General features: G+C 47.2%; 1 protein-coding gene across 1 annotated transcript in view; it reads right to left on the minus strand.

Annotated features, from left to right (window-relative positions):
- Positions 1–18,715, minus strand: part of LOC117497557 — a 58,878-nt gene that overhangs the window by 10,992 nt on the left and 29,171 nt on the right. The window contains exons 5-15 of the mRNA XM_034149527.1: positions 14,581–14,754; positions 13,497–13,665; positions 10,543–10,558; positions 10,160–10,422; positions 9,638–10,096; positions 9,260–9,517; positions 8,482–9,194; positions 8,244–8,388; positions 875–1,027; positions 611–775; positions 361–411 (exon numbers count right to left, since the gene is read on the minus strand). Of these exons, the coding sequence (XP_034005418.1) occupies positions 361–411; positions 611–775; positions 875–1,027; positions 8,244–8,388; positions 8,482–9,194; positions 9,260–9,517; positions 9,638–10,096; positions 10,160–10,422; positions 10,543–10,558; positions 13,497–13,665; positions 14,581–14,754 (2,566 nt within the window). The remainder of the gene's footprint in view (positions 1–360; positions 412–610; positions 776–874; positions 1,028–8,243; positions 8,389–8,481; positions 9,195–9,259; positions 9,518–9,637; positions 10,097–10,159; positions 10,423–10,542; positions 10,559–13,496; positions 13,666–14,580; positions 14,755–18,715) is intronic.

Below are 18,715 nucleotides of genomic sequence, written 5' to 3' on the forward strand. Positions count from 1 at the left end.
ACTGAGTTATCACACACTGGTCCTTCGAGCCGGAGATCACAAGGTTTACGTCAGAGATGAAACCATTACCAGGGTATGAGGCTTATGGTGCACGCCCTAGAAGGCAAACCCGCCTTCCAACGCGATATGCAGACTATGATGTGGATCATCTAGGATACATTAGTCAGAGATACCGAGAGGAAGAAGAGACTTCTCATCTGGAGGGTAAGGCCAGGATGACCCCCCTCACCTCCCCCAATGACTCTCCCCCACCAAGGCACCTCAACAGGCGTGATGCTAATTTCCAGGAGATGGACTTTAGCTATGGGGCTGTTCCCAGAGAGAGAGCCGAGGGATCGGTTTCGAGAATACTCTACTCACCTGCCTACATCGCTGCACCACAGACCTCCGCGTGAGGATGACAGAGTAGAGCTAGAGAATATTCGTCAAGAAAGGTTTCTACTTCAGCAGACACAGCGACGTATGTCATCAGATATAGATGAGCTCAAAGCACTGCGAGCAGACATGAGACAGTTGGTGGATACTGTCCGTAACCTTCAGACCCCATCACTACATAGCAACAAGCCAGAGTTAACGGTGATGCAGCCACCGGCACCGTTTGTAGGTGAACCTGATAGTGAGGATGAGGATGATTGGCCTGCACCACCACCATGGCCTGACCCAGTAAGTGGAGAGTTACGGCCTGGCGACTATATAACGCCTCATCACCCCAACGGGAGACCAGATGAGCTTCCACCGAAGGAAGAAGTAGTTCCAGCTCCAGTGACTCAGCCGTCTGTGGGTCAGCAACATGTACAGCACTCAGCACATGGTGCCCTTCCTGCTACGCGGTCAAGGGAGAACTACGCTGATTATTCAACTCCCTGGTACCAGCCTGCTCAGCCGTCACCGCGACCACCCAGTTTGGCTCCAACTGAGCCCAAGTACCAAGTTTATGGCAGTCACAGGAGTGAGCATAGCAGTAACCCAGTTCCCTCACCGCAGCCTCATCCACATAGGTCATGGACACAGCCACTGCCCTCCAGACCTGCCCTCATATCAGAGCCAGGTTACCATGGACCACGCCCAACAATCCGCAACTTCTCAAGTCGAGACCCAAGTGAGTTTGCACGGCTCAAGATCTCCTTGGAGAACCTCCTACCGCCCAGTGCAACAGAGCTGTTCAAGTATCAGGGAGAAGTGGAGCTACAGTGTGGTTCACATGTTGTTCGTCTGCTGAGTAAGCTTGCCGCCTGAACAGAGAGCAGATTTCCGCCGCTGCATGTTCCGTCAGGGCTCAAGAACTCACAACCTTATAGATCTCGCAGAGTGGCTGAAATATGAGTCCTGGTGCCAGGACTCCGAAGGACAGCTAGCTGTGAAGGGATCGTGGGAGTCATCATCCAGACCTGAGGGACGACAGGGCAAGCACCACACCACTGTGCTCCATGGTGCCAAGGACACTTGGAAGAAACCAGACTCTCAAGTTCCAGGTAACTCCTTCAAAGGCAACAAGAGTAAGCCATACTTCAAGGTTCAAGGTTCAAGGTTCTTTATTGTCAATCTGACATAGCTACAGAGTAATTATGCAGTTGAAAATCTTATGTCACAGGCTTCTCCAACAATGCAACATAATAACATAACATAATAACAATAAGAGCATGAGCAATACAAAAATAATAATAGTTATAAAAATGAAATAAAGTTATGATGTGGAATAGTGCAGTATGAGTCTATATACAAGTTATTGGAATGATATATATATATTAGGTATTAGATACATACTACTGAGTAGCAGTTGAATGTTTGATGTTGTTTCAACAGTTCAATTTTTTAACAGTCTCACTGCCCGCGGGAAGAAACTGTCTCCGAATCTTCTTGTCCTTGCCAGGATGCTGCGGTAACGTCTGCCAGACGGCAACAGAAAGAACAGTTTGTGGCTGGGGTGATGGGGGTCTTTGATAATCCGTAGTGATTTCTTCCTGAGCCGCTGGGAGTAAAGGTCCTCCATGGATGGCAGCTCCGTCCTGGTGATGTGCTGTGCAGTTTTCACCACCCTCTGTAAAGCCTTACGATCGAGGTCGGTGCAGCTGCCGTACCAGGCCGTCATGCTGCCAGTGAGGATACTCTCTATCGTGCACCTGTAGAAGTTGCAGAGTATCCTGGAATCCATTTTGAACCTCCTCAAGCTGCGGAGGAAGAAGAGACGCTGTCGAGCTTTCTTGGTGATGGTGGTGGTGTGAAGAGACCATGTCAGGTCCTCAGTGATGTGGACCCCAAGGAACCTGAAGCTTTTGACTCTCTCCACCGTAGTCCCATTGATGGCGATGGGGGCGTGTCCCTCTCCCTGCTGCTTCCTGTAGTCCACAATCAGCTCCTTTGTTTGCTGATGTTGAGATGGAGGTTGTTCTCCTGGCACCAAGATGTCAGGTTTTCGACCTCCTCTCTGTACGCCGTCTCGTCATCGTCTGTGATCTGGCCGATGACGGTCGTGTCATCAGCAAACTTCACGATGGTGTTGGAGCTGTGTGTGGCCACGCAGTCGTGGGTGAACAGGGAGTAGAGGAGAGGGCTGAGCACGCAGCCTTGAGGGGCACCGGTGTTGAGAATCAGGGTGGAGGATGTGATATTTCCCACCCGCACTGCCTGGGGTCTGCCCGTCAGGAAGTTCAGGATCCAGTCACAGAGGGCGCTGTTGAGCCCGAGGTCTCTGAGCTTGATGGCCAGCTTGGAGGGCACAATGGTGTTGAATGCTGAACTGTAGTCAATGAACAGCATTCTCACATATGTGTTCCTGTTCTTCGGGTCCAGGTGTGAGAGGGCAGTGTGGAGGGTGAGGGCTATGGCGTCGTCTGTGGACCTGTTTGCTCTGTAGGCAAACTGCAGGGGGTCCAGAGATTCAGGGAGGGAGGAGGTGATGAATAATTTGACTAACCGCTCAAAGCACTTCATTATGATGGAGGTGAGTGCTACTGGGCGGTAGTCGTTGGGGCAGGTGATGATTTTCTTTTTGGGGACAGGAATGATGGTGGAGTGTTTAAAACATGTGGGGACTACAGACTGCAGCAGGGACCTGTTGAAGATGTCTGTGAACACCTCTGCCAGCTGAACTGCACACACCCCTGAGAACACGGCCAGGGATGCCATCAGGTCCAGGAGCCTTGTGTGGGTTAACCCTTTTAAAGGATTTACACACATCTGCCCTATTTAAAACAAAAGGGCAGTGTAGCTCCTGGTCCCTCTGTACCTCCACAGCCTGGCTGCTCTCAAAGCGTGCAAAAAAACTGTTTAGCTCATCTGGGAGAGATGCGCACGCAGACACTCCCGCAGCACCCCCCGCTGCTCCTTTGTAGTCAGTCATTGTCCTTAGTCCCGCCCACATATTCCTAGTGTTACAGCCTTTGAAGTCAGATTCCACCTTGTCTTTGTACTGTCTCTTTGCATTTTTAATTGCTCTCCGGAGATCATACCTAGACTTCCTGTACTCCTCCAAATCTCCCGCTGTGTGCGCGAGAGTGCGCGCTTTCAGTTTGCCGCGCACCTCACCGTTTACCCAGGGCTTTTGATTTGGGAATGTCCGTACAGAAACCTTCGGTACCACGTCATCGATGCATTTCCCAATGTAGCAGATGACAGTGTCCGTGTGTGTGTTGATGTTATTGTCCTCAAACACACTCCAATCCGTAGATGCAAAGCAATCCTGCAGTGCTGAATCTGACTCCTCGCTCCATCGTTGTACTGTCCTTGTTATCGGTCTGTCCCTTTTAAGTTTCTGCTTGTACGCAGGCAACAACAGTAGTGAGATATGGTCTGATTTGCCGAAGGGAGGGCGAGGGAGAGCCTTATATCCATTCCGGAAAGGGGAATAAACATGGTCCAGTATGTTTCCCCCGCGCGTCGGGAAGTTGATGTGTTGGTAATATTTTGGCAAAACCTTCTTCATGTTGGCGGTGTTGAAATCTCCGGCCACAACGAACGCCGCATCTGGCCGTGAAGTCTCGGTTTTATCAATAAACCCAAACAGCTGATCGAGTGCCGTGTTGTTGTCGGCGAGTGGCTGCGGCGGGATATACACTGCTGTTATCACAACAGATGTGAATTCCCTCGGCAGATGGAAGGCCCGACATGAGATCATGAGGTGCTCTAGCTGTGCGGAACAGTCCGATGAAATAATCTTCACATCTGAGCACCAGTTGTTGTTAGTCATTACACACACACCGCCTCCCTTACTTTTCCCCGAGTTAGCAGTCCGGTCCTGACGAAAAATAGAGAATCCGTCAGGGACAATAGCGGAGTCCGGGATAGCGGGGTTGAGCCAAGTCTCAGTGAGAATTGACACGTTACAGTTCTTAATGTCCCGTTGAAAAGCAATCCGGCTTCTGAGTTCATCTAGCTTATTTTCAATGGATTGAACATTAGCCAGAAGAATACTCGGAAGAGGGGGCCGATTCTCTCGTTTTCTCAGTCTGACCAGCAACCCGGCCCGGCATCCCCGCTTTGTCTTCTTCTTACGTCTCTCAGGTAGAACAGCAACAGGTAGCCATGGTCAATCTCCATTGTTTGTCGGAGGGTTATTATTGTCCACGAAGTTTCGCAATTGGAAAAGTTCCTCTCTGCTATATTGTATGGCAGAGTAGGTGCGGTCGGCTAGCATGTTGCGAACCATGTTAAAAGTAAAACGGCAAAAGTAAAAGAAATATGTACAAAATACGAAAATGGGCAAAGTTGGAGAGGAGCACATAGACGATGCGGCCATCTTCACCGGCGCATCACGCATTATCACCGGCGCATCACGCATTATGTAGAGTGGAAGCTTACCTAAGCTTACCTAATACTGTCCGTACTGTAAAAATGAGGACCACTATCTCAGTCAGTGTACAGCAGTAACCAAGCTGAACAAAGAACAGCTGACAGCATGGATAAGAACCAATAAGAGGTGTTGGCGCTGTGCACAGCCGCACCAGGCAGCGCAGTGCAACTTAAGGAGAAAGACTCAGCACCAACCTCGCAGAATCATGGCATGAGGGCCACGACTGAGGTACTGTACCTGGACAGACCCGCTGAAGGCAGTCAAGTCCTTCTGAAAGTCGTCAAAGTTCGCATCCATTATAAGGATCGATTCATCAACACCTATGCCATACTAGATGACGGTTCGGAGAGAACTATGCTGCTGCCAGAGGCTGTAGAGAAGTTAGGTGTGCAAGGGACCCCAGAGGACTTGCCACTACGCACAGTCAGACAGGATGTGCAGACCCTTCGCGGTGCATCAGTCTCCTTCTCCATTTCCTCTCCTGCTAAGCCGAAGACCAGGTTCAAGATTACAGGTGCTTTCACTACTGCTCACATTGGACTAGCAGATCATACCTACCCTATGGAGCAACTCCGGGAGAAGTATGTGTAGGATGCAGCATTGGTTTTTATTAATGTATAAAGCCATTTTAGGTAAGCTTCCACTCTACATATGTGCCAGATTTGCTCCAGTTTGTGACTCTTACAACCTCAGATCCAGTGCCTGGATACGGTTCCAGGTACCTGCTGTGCGGACTGAGGCTGGAAAAAGGAGTCTTTTTTATTATGGTCTTGGAATGACCTTCAATCACGCCTAAAACTGAGGGCACTTGTCTCAATAGCATGTTTTAAATTGAAGTTGTCTGAAGTCCTTACCACCAGCTGCTCTTGCAGTAATAAGTAGTGTACCTTTCTTACTGTCCTAATGTGCACAATTTAGTGACTGCTTTTTCGTCTTTTGTTTTCTTAGTTATGTTCTCTGTATTTTATATGTTTGTGTAAATGTGTTATGTGTAACGTTGCTGCCTTCTTGGCCAGGTCAGCATTGAAAATTAGATTTTATCTCAATGCTTTTATCTGGTTAAATAAAGGTTAAATAAAATAAATAAACAAATAAGCACCTCATTGGCCTTCCCATGCGGACCCTCACAAATGCGAAGCCTCTGCTTCTCCTTGGAAGTGACCACCCACATCTCGTCACCCCCATTGAACCAGTCAGGTTAGGCCCAAAAGGAGGACCGGCTGCCATTCACACGAGGCTAGGCTGGACGCTGCAAGGCCCAGCCAGTGTTGTCTATCATCTCGCACAACCACAGCAGTGCCTTTTCACATCAGTATCACCACAAGTGAGCGAGCTGATGAAGCATGTCGAGATGTTGTGGCAGGTCGACACTCTTCCTTTCAGAAGCGAAAAACTAGTCACACGTTCGAGGGAGGACCAAGAGGCCATCGGTATCCTGGAGACCAAAACCATCAGAGTACAGGTTAACGACATACTCCGTTATGCCACCCCGCTGCTACACCGGAAAGACATCCCACTCCTTCAAGCTATTAAAGAAGCCGTGATGCACCATCTACGGAGTATAGAAAGGAGATTGGCCAAGAACCCTATGCAGGCTGAAGCCGACAAAGTGGAGATGGAAAAGCTGATCAAGGCAGGCTCTGTCATCAAGTGTGACCCTGAAGTACCAGTAGAGGAAGGTCGTGAGTCGTGGTACATTCCTCACTACATGGTAAGCCATAATGGCAAGAACAGACTGGTGTTCAACTGCTCATTTCAGTATCGAGGGCAAAATCTCAATGACTATCTGTTGCCTCGGCCGACCTTAGGAGCATCTCTCCTGGGAGTCCTGCTACGCTTCCGAGAGCATGCAGTAGCAATCAGTGGAGATATCAAGGGCATGTTCCACCAGGTTCGACTCCTCCCAGAAGATCGAGACCTGCTCAGATTTGTTTGGCGAGACAGCAGTCAAGATCCTCCTGCGGTGTACGAGTGGCAAGTGTTACCTTTTGGAACGACGTGTAGCCCCTGCTGTGCTACGTTTGCCCTTCAGCGCCACGTCATTGACCATAGTCAGCCAGATGAAGAGGTGAGGAGCTCAGTCGAGAAGTGCTTTTATGTAGACAACTGCCGACAGAGCATCCCCACCATTGCTGAGGCGAGGCACCTGGTCGACAAGTTACAAGCCACCCTAGCATCTGGAGGCTACGAGCTGCGTCAATGGGCCAGCAATCAACCAGAGGTCATCAGTCACCTACCAGAAGAGAGTCGCTCTACCAGTGTCGAGCTATGGCTGGCTCAGAACAAGACAGATGTCCCAGAATCCACTCTAGGACTGAGCTGGCTCTTCCAAAAGGATATCCTGGGCTACAAGCATCGTCCCGTGGATTATGGTGAAATCACGATGCGCAACATCTACAAAGTGCTGGCAAGTCAGTACGACCCCCTAGGGTTCATCTTACCCTACACAACCAGGGCAAAAACACTCGTCAGGCACCTATGGGATAAACATCGTGGATGGGATGACCCGCTGCTACCTCAAGAGCTTCTACCGCAGTGGAAAATCTGGGAGGAAGAACTACAAGTCCTGCCTCATGTCAACCTGCCCCGGCCATACCTACCAAAGGAAGTAGACATCTCCGCTCTACAGAGAGAGGTGCACATATTCTGTGACGCCTCGGAAGTTGGCGGTTCGGGTGAGGATATTCGCTTTTCTGGTGAATGCTGGTTGAGCTCCAGATCGCTCTCGTTTGAGCTCACCAAGCATCTAATAATAATAATAATAATAGCTTGGATTTATATAGCGCCTTTCATGAGACCCAAGGTTTACAAAGAAGAACAGGGTCTTGAGGGCCCTTTTGAAGGCGTCAAGCGTGGGGATGTTGCGGATCTCCACAGGGAGAGCGTTCCAGAGGGTGGGGGCTGCCACACTGAAGGCTCTGTCTCCGAAGGTTCGCAGTTTGGTGCGGGGGGTGGTAAGCAGGCCAGAGTCTGAAGACCGCAGGTTCCGGGGTGGGGCATGTGGGTGAAGGATGTCCGATAGGTACTGGGGGGCACGGGCATGGAGGGACTTGTAGGAGGACTTTGTATGTTATGCAGGACTTGACCGGCAACCAGTGGAGGTGGATGAGGGTGGGAGTGATGTGCTGCCATGGCTTTGTATGTGTGATACCCTAGCAGCACAGTTTTGAACATACTGGAGCCTGACCAGGGTTTTGTTGGGAACCCCAAACAGGACACCATTGCAGTAGTCCAAGCGGGAGGTGACAAACGCATGGACTAGGGTTTCGGCAACCGACTCCGAGAGTGACGGTCGGAGTCTGGCAATGTTCCTTAGATGGAAAAAGGCCGATTTGGTCACAGACTTGATGTGGGAGTGGAAGGAAAGGGTGGAGTCGAGGATGACACCCAGGTTGCGGGCTTCAGGAGATGGGGAGATGGAGAAGCTCTCAACCTCGAGGATGAAGTCACCAACCTTCCGGAGCAGCGCCTTAGGTGCCACAACCATGAGCTCTTTTTTCCTGCTGTTTAGTTTGAGATATTTGGACGACATCCATGCTCTGATGTGATGCAGGCAGTTGATGAGAGACTGAGGGGGGAGCTGGGAGGATGGAGTAGTGCTGAGATATAGTTGGGTATCATCAGCGTAACAGTGGAAATTGAGTCCATGATGTCGGATGATCTGGCCGAGGGGGAGCATGTAAATGGTGAACAGGAGGGGGCCAAGCACAGAGCCCTGGGGTACACCGTGGTGGACTGGGGCCGGGGGTGAATTTGAGCCATTGATGGAGACAAACTGTTTCCTGTTATGGAGGTAGGATGTGAACCAGGACAGCGCTGTGCCAGTGACACCTAGGAGGTCTGAGAGGCGGGTGAGGAGGTTGTTGTGAGAGATGGTGTCAAACGCTGCAGAGAGGTCCAGGAGGATGAGAATGCTGAGGCGGCCAGAGTCAGCAGCAATGAGGAGATCATTGGTAATCTTGATGAGGGCGGTCTCAGTACTGTGTTGCTGTCTGAAGCCGGATTGGAAGGGCTCATAGAGCTCATGGTTGGACATGTACAGATGGAGTTGGCCAGCGACCACTCTTTCCAGAGTTTTGCTTAGGAAGGGAAGATTGGAGATCGGCCGGTGGTTCTGGAGGTCGTCGGGGTCCAGGCCAGGTTTTTTGAGTATGGGGGTGACTGAGGCCATTTTGAAGCTGGTGGGGACTATAACAGGAGCCAGAGAAGCGTTGATGATGACCACCATGTAGGGACAGAGGGTGGGTAGGCAGTCCCTGACCAGGGCTGTGGGCATGGGGTCCAGGGAGCAGGTGGAGGTCTTGGCCGAGCAGACCAGTTTGGCCACTTGGAGAGCATCCAGAGAGGAGAAGTAGGAGAGGTTGGAGTGGGAGAGGCGCGGCCCTGGGGCTGCGTTACCAGGTGGCTGAGGTGCAGGTAGGGGGGAGGGCCAGGCGCCAGGAGCTGCTGATGGATGGCCTCGACTTTTGCCTGGAAGAAGTCGAGGAATTTGGAGCACAGATCGGGAGCCCCTGAGGGCTGGGGGGCGTCAGGGGGGCGGAGAAGGCGGTTGATGGTGGAGAACAGTGTTCTGGGGTTGCTTTGCTGGGCACCGATGAGACGGGAGTAGTAGTGAGTCTTGGCGTGGGAGGGAGCTTCCTTATAAGTTTTGACATGGTCACGAAAGGCCAGGAGGTGGACCGTGAAGCCAGTTTTTTTGGAGAGCCTCTCCAGCTGGCGACCAGAGGCCTTCAAGCGGCGGAGTTAGGAGGTGAACCAGGGGGCAGGGCGGGTGAAGGAAACAGTCCGGGTTTTGATGGGGGCGAGAGAGTTAAGACTGAGGGATAGGGCAGTGTTGTAGTGGGCTACCAGGCCATCCACGGTGGAGTCGGAGGGAGCCAAGGCCATGTGGGTAGCTATCAGGTCGGATAAAGCCGGTGCACTCACAGTCTTGATGTTCCTAAACATAATGTTGCGTTTAGGATGCTGCCTGGGCAGGGAGACCGGAACAGTGAAGAGGATGGCGTAATGGTCAGATACAGTCAGGTCGGGGCGCTGTAGGTTGGGGGGCGGAGAGCCGGTAGAGCACACCAGGTCCAGCGTGTGGCCTTTGGTGTGGGTGGAGCCCTGGACATGTTGCTTGATGCCGAAGCAGTCCAGAAGTGAGAGGAATTTAGCAGCAAATGTGCAGTTACTGGAGTCCACGTGAATGTTAAAATCACCGAGCAGGAGAGTTGATGGAGACATGGAGCAGAGAGAGGTGAGTAACTCAGACAGCTTAGACAGGAAGGTAGTGGAAGCTTTAGGTGGGCGGTAAATGAGGGCAACCTGGAGTGGAGCAGACCCAGCCAGTTTGAAGACAACACACTAAAATGAGGTGGTAGTAGGTACTGGGAGTTCTTTAACCAGGATGCCAGCTCGGTGGATAATAGCCAATCCACCACCATGACCCAGGGAGCGGGGCTTCTGGATGTACAGATAGCCTGGGGGTGTGGCTTGATTGAGTGTCACAAAGTCCTGCTGATTTTGCCATGTCTCTGTTAAGCATAGGATGTCAATGCTTCTGTCAGTGATAATGTCGTGGATGAGTAGTGCTTTATTGTTGAGGGAGCGGGTATTCAGCAGCATAAACGTCACATGGTTGTTCATAGATGCTGGGGGGAACAAGGAGGGAGAAACCAGCACACTGTCAGCACCTCAGGTAGATAGAGCGAACGGAAGGTTTGGTCGGATGACGTCGTTTCTTGTGATGACGACATCGCTGTGCGACAGACCGTCTGTCGGAAACACCTGCGGGGATAGGAGTTTCGGAGTAGAACAACTTGCATCTGGATTCCCGGTGTATGTAGCGTGGACGACGCAGAAGCCCAAGGGTTTTTATAACTGCGAGGCAGTCAGGGATAGTGTGGCAGAAAAGGTTTAGAAGTTCCAGCGGGGAGTATTGGAGGAGCATCATGAGAAGAACGGCGAGCCAGCTAGCAGCTAGCACCATTAGCCTGGTAGAAACCGGACCTCGAACCTCAGCAGTGGTGATGGAAAACAGCCCAGTTGGGATGGCAGGACTGAGGGAGGGTTCGTGGATAGTCCTGTGAGTGTGGCAGAGAGGAGCCCAGTCGGAGAATTCCGGAACGGGGATTCCACGGGTAGCAGAGCACGACGGTGAGCTCGTTTTGCTAATGGCAGGACGGCAGAGGCTAGGAGCTAAACAGCAGCCAAACATAATCGGCTGAGCAACAGAGATGGCAGAAACACAAAACCAGGGCAGAACAATCTTTTCGCTTTGTCTGGGAATTAAATAGATTGACGGCAGGGAGTGGTAGACATGAGAAGTAAGCATCGGCATGAAGAGCGGCGAAAAACACGCCAGCGTCCTCTCGGTAGCGTCGGCCTCTTCTGCCAATTTGGCACTGGACTCTGGCTTCTCTTTATCACCACCCATTCTGTTCCAGTTCAACGCCTATTGCTACTAGCTTCTTCTTTGAGCTTCCTGAAGCTGTGATGGTTCTTCTTCCTTCAAGCTTCAGTTTGAGCCAGGGCTAGCCAACCACTTCATCAGTGTGTAAGCTTATTCTGGTTAGGCTTAAGGCCCTGACACACCAGGCCGAAATCGGCCATTTTCGTTAGTCGGACGACGAAGCGTGCCCTGTCGCCCAAACTCAACACGCCTTATTTGGCCTTTCATGGCCGATTCAACATCGGCCACAGGCAGTCGGACAAAGACATCACTCTGATTGGCTGTTCAGCTAGCGAAACAGTACATGAGAAGCGAAACGGTTGCTTGAGAATGTCTTCCACAAGCAACACTCCAATGGCTGATAGCTCCAGTACCGCACAAAACACGTTTTCGATGGACGAGAGTGAAATTGGAACGCACACACTATTTGTTGTTTGTTTAGATCACGCAGTCTGTTCTTCTTCTCGGTCTTCCGGTTGTTGCCTCTTTTGAATGACGAATACACACTACCGCCGCCTGCTGGTAAGGAGAGTTATTGCCACTCACGCATGCGCAGTTCGTACGTGCTCGGCTGAAGTCTTTGCGGTGTGTTCCAGTGTGACACATGGCCAAGACGCAGGAGAACACGACGACGCAACAGTCGGCGTCAGCGAGTTCTCTGGTGACTGCTTGGTGTGTCAGGGACTTTAGGCTTCAGCTCAGTTGCTTCAGTCAGATAGTCTAGCTAGCCTAGCTTCAGGAGGATAGCTCAGTTGCTTCAGTCTGGTAGCCTAGCTTAGCCTGCCCAGCTAGCCTAGCTTGCTAGCTTCAGGAAGCTAGCTTGGTAGCTTCAGGTAGCCTAGCTAGCACTTGTTAGCACTCTGCTGCTAGCTAGCATGCATCAGGCACCTGGAGCATTCCCAATATTTTTCTTGCTGGTTGTTTTGTCATTTGTTTTCTTATCCCACGCCACAGGGCTTCTTTTCTTCCAGGTGCGCAACGGTTGATAACTGTTCAGTTTTACTCCCACCGAAAGGGTTGGACAACACGGGGCATGACTACTGGCTTAGTGTAGAATTGATGTTTTATTCAATGTGCTTTTCTCCATTCAAAGTAGCACATGGTATCACAAAGTTAGGTTATCAACCTAAAAAAAAACACATGATACACAAATTACTTAAAGCATACACAACAAAAGTCTGTCACCATAAACACATATTTAAACAAAAACACTCACCGGCTGCCCGTGTGCCCTGTGGCTGATCAAAACATGAGTGACAAACATTTCGCTGGCCTTTTCAAGATGGCTGGCTGTCCCTCATCAAATGAGTCCTAAGGGAAACAAAATACTGGAAACAAGGTTCCCTCCCAACTGAGACCTATTTAACATGACAACTTGCACAACTGAACAAGTAGCATAATGCTTATTGATTAAATAAATAGAAAATAAATGAATAAACAACCAAAATAAAAAAAAATAATAAACACACAGACACACCCAATTCATAGAAGGCCATTTTCAGCTTGAAGAATGAAAGAGCCTGCAGTCAGTGGGTAACATCACTGATCTGTTGTGATTCCCCAGTGAGAGAAACACCTCCCTGTGTTTAATACAGAACTGCTGAACCAGCAGACTCCTTACTGACCTGAGGGTCTCCAGTCTGCAGTCTGAACTCTCCAGAAGATCTCTCAGCAGAACCACATCTGAATCCTGCAGATCGTTGTGACTCAGGTTCAGCTCTCTCAGATGGGAGGGGTTGGACTTCAGAGCTGAGACCAGAGCAGAACAGCTGATCTCTGACAACCTGCAGTTCCACAGACTGAATAAAGAAAACATGATGAGGATAAAAATCAGTTTATAATCCAGTCAGATGTTCAGGTTTGAAATGTGTAGCTCAACATTACTGCGTCCTAATCAATGATCTTTTCCCTGAATTAGAGTGACTGTCATTCTGTTATTGTGGATCATCATTATATCAGCCTTCTGTTTATTATCTGTGAAAACACGTCTAAATGATGGGAACATAAACATTTCTCTGTCAAAAACTAAACTTTATGTAAAACTAATATTAGTTCAGAGGACCTTCTTTATGCAGACCATTTACTAAAAAAAACATGCATTTACTTTAACAAATAACAGTTGAAGAATAATAGTTTCTTTAGGAAACAATCAACTGTTACGACAACATTTACAAACGTATGGATGTAATATATGTATGATGAAGAATTAGGTTGAATAACTAATGAAACAATGAGATCTCCAGCAGTAACAGAGAGTCAGTGAACTGACCTGAGAGTCTCCAGTCTGCAGTCTGGACTCTCCAGAAGATCTCTCAGCAGCTTCACTCCTGAATCCTTCAGATCGTTGTTACTCAGGTCAAGCTTTCTCAGATGGGAGGGGTTGGACTTCAGAGCTGAGATCAGAGCAGCACAGCTGATCTTTGACAAACTGCAGCCACTCAGTCTGAATAAAGAAAACATGATGTAACTTTAGAAAACAATGTTTCTGTTTGAAATAACTCCAGGTTTAATTATCTGTTCAGAGCTGAAGAAGTTTAGAAAGTGGAAACTCCAAACAGGTTAAAAACTGTAAGACAGAACAAGTGAAATTGAGCTGATAGTCCGTGTTTTTTTTTTTCAATAGTTTTACTTGTTGAACCAGTAAACAGAGAGGAGACTGCAGGCTCTTTAGTTTCTGCTCTTAGTCTTACTAAATGATCAAATTATCTTTAGGGAGAGGGAAGGGACTCTCAGAAGATAATGAAGAACTAAAGCCCTCGCTCAATAACGTGTGGGGGAGGCTTTATAAAGAATGACATCATCAAGGCATGTATATTAATATTTCAGTGAGAAATGTCAGCCTACATAACCATGAGGCGCTGTCTGTAGTGAAGTCTGTGCTGAAGCGTTCCTCTGAATCTGCTGTGGCTCGTTTGAAAGGAAATCCAACCACTGTTAATAACCTATGGCCAGCCAGATTCAGCAGGAGAGTCAGTAAACGTCCGGTCAGAAGAGCGCTGTAGTGCTGTCTCTGCTGTATAACTACTCTATGTGACAGTGTAAGACAGACGATAAACACTTCATATTCATAAAGTACTGCCAGTTACATATATTCAAACGTTCACACCAAACCAACCAGACTTGTATGGACAGTTAGTTCCTGAAGTTAAATCATGCTCCATCTGTTTTATTATTTTTACTCTGAGCGCAGCCGTGTTGCATTCTGGGAGCTTGTTCATCACAGCAGTGGATTTAAGCAGCAGAAAGCCGGCACGTGTACAGCCTCTAACGCGATCTGCAAACATCGCACCGGTGCTCGAGCGGCACTTTGATAAATACATATTGATCTCAGCACAGAAGTTAAAGATGTAGAACTGACCTGAGAGCCTCCAGTCTGCAGTCTGGACTCTCCAGAAGATCTCTCAGCAGCTTCATTCCTGAATCCAGCAGCTTGTTCTCACTCAGGTCCAGAACTCTCAGATGGGAGGGGTTGGACTTCAGAGCTGAGGCCAGAGCAGAGCAGCTGATCTCTGACAAACTGCAGTACCTCAGTCTGAATAATGAAAACATGATGTAACTTTAGAAAACAATGTTCCTGTTTGAAATAACTCCAGGTTTAATAATCTGTTCAGAGTTAAACAGGCTTTTAATGTCAGCGATGATGTAGAAACAATCCATTGACAATCTGGAACTTTTACTTTGATCAGATCTTTAACAACTCCTTCATCTCCCTCACAACTCATCAGTACTGACAGCATCTCCACTGACTCATGGAGCACAGTGTGAGTCTGTGGAAGCTCAAACTCTCTCCCTCACACATTCACCTTCTCTTTGATATTCTGATAAATATTCAGTCATTAGCAAAAGTGAGAAGAATTATTAAAATGTATTTGTTCTCAGGTAAATTCAGAAAATGATAAATATAAACAGATCTGTATGAACTGCAGTCAGTGAACTGACCTGAGAGTCTCCAGTCTGCAGTTTGGACTCTTTAGTCCAGAACTCAGCAGCTTCACTCGTGAATCCTTCAGCTTGTTCTCACTCAGGTTCAGATCTCTCAGATGGGAGGGGTCAGACTTCAGAGCTGAGGCCACAACTTCACATTCAGTCTCTGAGAGTCCACAGTCTGTAAGTCTATAATAACACATATATTACAACATATGTTAAAAAAAGAGGAAACATATTAACCTCAAGCATTTGATGAACAAATATTTGACATATGTTCTGATAGACATTTGCTGTTAGTCCATTTAATATTATATATAATAATATATAATAATAGAGTTGACTGTGTTGTCAGTGTGATCTGATCACATGTCTGTGCTCCTGCTGTCAGTGACTGTTACCAAAGAAACATCAATTAAATAAATCACTTGGCAATATTACAGATGTACATATTTAAATGTTCATTCATATTTGGATGTGATGGATGAAGGATGTTTTGGCTTCTCTGAGCATCTGGAAATGTATTGCAAACAGAAACACAATTAACAAACCAATAAAGTTTAAATACTTTCAACTTAAAACCATCAGATGTTCCCAGTATATCAGCATTAAGACATAACTCTGTTATTGTTGGGAAATGATATAGACCTTATTTTAAACTCTAATACATTGGTCTCCAACCTTTTTTAGGATGAGAGCTACTTTCAAAAAATAAGTCGTGAGCTACTTTTGCTCCTCTTTTTTTTTTGTTGCAGTGTATATATTTAGCACATTTTAACACAGTGGTTCTCAACTGGTTAGGCCTCGGGACTCACTTTTTACTTGGTCAATACATCGCGACCCAACATTTTGAAGCACTCAAATCTATTCAACAAAAAATCGTGCTGTAATATCTACGCTTTTGAGCATACAATATTAATTAAAGTGAAGTAGAGTGCATATATCCCTTAAATCCCTTCACAGAACTAAAGTATGCTTTTAAAAAAGGTTTAATGAGATGATGGAATCAAAGCTGAACTATATAAAAAGGCACACATGCTGAAAACCCAACCCCAGCAGGGGGGTCTGTGGGGATTCTCCCCCAGGAGATTTTTAGAAATACTAACATAAACTACGCATTCTGGTACACTCTGAGAAGAAAATAAATAAATCTATACCCGACATATTAATAATATTTTATGCCATTGTTTGTTTTTCACTTTGTTCTGACTGCGAGAAGAGTAAAGAGGAGAGAGTCTGTGTGACTTACTTTAAATTGTGGGTAAGGGTAGATAGCTCCCGTTGTTCTGTGACCTGTCAATCATCAAACCGGGGGTCATATTTCATTATGTGTTCATTTTTATCTGAAGTTGTACCCATGGATGTATAAAGAAGAGTTCTACCGCAAAGTTATTCTCCGTGGGGACTTCCGGCAACAATCTTGATTCTGATTGGCCAGAAGACTCGAAAAAACATCAGCAAAGATATTTTATTGAGAAGATGATCGTGACAGAAGTTTTCAAAACCGTTTATGGTCTCCGGTACTTCCAGTCCAACGCCGACTGCATGCACAGCGTTAGAAAATCGGGCCTTCAAAATAAAAGTTTGACTTTTTTCCCAAAAAAAAAAAAAAAAAATCCAATTTTTTTTTTTCAACTTTTTTTTCTTCACTCACACATCCGCGACCCACTCGAAACGGGTCCGCGACCCACTTTTGGGTCGCGACCCACCAGTTGAGAACCACTGTTTTAACATATATGTTATATGCTGACCTTTAACCTTTGTGTGCTGTTTGGGTCTGTGGGACCCGTTTTTAGTGTGTACTAAAATATTTTTTTTGCAATTTCATTATTTTAACGTGCTTTATTTGGGGGTGGACCTCACCTCCTCTAGGGGGGGACCTCACCTCCTCTAGGGGGGTCCGGGGGCATGCACCCCCGGGAAACTTTTTCTTTTAAAAGTCCACTGGGGACATTTCCCCCCTGTCCCCAGTGGAAATTACGCCATGCGTGTGTGTGCGTCAAGTGCAATACATATATATGCAAGTTGCAACACACACACAGTAAAACTCTGCCCCTCATGTGCTGTATAAGCTGGCATGAATAGGCTGTGCTCAATGGGGCTGATGTGTTGTAGATTCTGCCAGAAGGAAAGGTCAAACTCCTAAGCGGTGAGCTCCACATTGCTTTTCTTCCCGACTGCAAGAACGTGATTGGTCGATATTCATTGTGGGGGGTGGAGGGAGGAGGGGTGTTAGATAGATATAGAGTTGTAGTAGAGTTCGCTATGATTGAGGTTTCGTTTATGCATAGGGTAGATTCTTTTAATTATATTTCCTTTTTTTTGTGTGTATTTTTTACATTTTGGATTTGCTTGGAGAGCTACTTATTGAGGGCTTGCGAGCAACGTGTTGGAGACCCCTGCTCTAATACATTGTGATAAAAACGTGTGTGTGTGTTTAATGATAAAGAAACTACTAGAAAGTAATAATAACATATTTCTCTGATAACTGTAAGTCCTGCTGTGTGGTGTGATCACATGCTGAGAAACCTCTAAAGTCTGTCATGTGTTTGACATGTCGCCTCCATCACTCAATATGAAGAGAGAAATGGTACCATTTAACCGTTTTTATAAATAAATAGAAAACAGTGTTGGTTTTATTTTGCTCTCACAATATTTGAAAGCAGAAATGTTAAATTGTTTATTTGAATAATTAAATTTCTGATCCACATTAGTTTATAAAGTTAATCACTTCTGGACTTACACAGCCTTCCTGCAGTTCCTCACAGCTGGAATCAGTCTCCATCGTCCCTCATCCCAAAATAAATATATTTTGAATGCGTTTAACCTGTTAAGCCCGAGAGACCCCGGTACCGGGGCACTGCCGCAACATCTTGCAGGAAACAGTGTCTGAGGGCATGTTCATTTAAAAAACTATGAATGTTTTATATCCATGTAACGGGAAGAAACTCATCTAACTGATCTTTTTTTTTTTTTTTCAAAAGAAAACCCACAATGCTAACACTGAGCCTCTGAATTAGCAACGAGCGAAAGATGCTAACACCTTACTGCACCGAATATCACTCACAAAACCTTATTATGTATCTCTTCTCTACATCCATGACATCGTTTCACATTGTGAGGTGACACAGAATCGATGGACACCCACATTATCACTGAATTATACGAAATTGCGACGTTATAAGCAAAAACGGACATCAAAACAGGTGACGCTAGGTAGCTAAAAATGCTAACATTTTTACCTTGGCTCTGTAGTCTCTCCAAAGTGGTCTTCAATGGCATTAAAACAATAAAAACGCTGCTGAAGTTAATCCATAGGTTAATCCAATGTGTCTGTGTCCCTTTGAAATGATTTCTGATAATCCATAAGCATTAAAACTGCTTTTCCGTTTCCAGATGTCAAAGCTAGAGATAGGTTCACTCTGATGCTAAATTACATGCGCGAAGCCCCCACCTCTTCTCTTCACAATGAGTGTGTGTGGGGGACTCCCCCTTCGATTCTATTGGCTCTAACGGTCAGAAAGAGGTGTCAACCATCAACATCGAGCAAGGGAAGCCAGAGATATGGA

The sequence above is a fragment of the Trematomus bernacchii genome, unplaced genomic scaffold (assembly GCF_902827165.1).
Source record: "Trematomus bernacchii unplaced genomic scaffold, fTreBer1.1, whole genome shotgun sequence".
In the NCBI taxonomy this organism is placed as follows: Eukaryota; Metazoa; Chordata; class Actinopteri; order Perciformes; family Nototheniidae; genus Trematomus; species Trematomus bernacchii.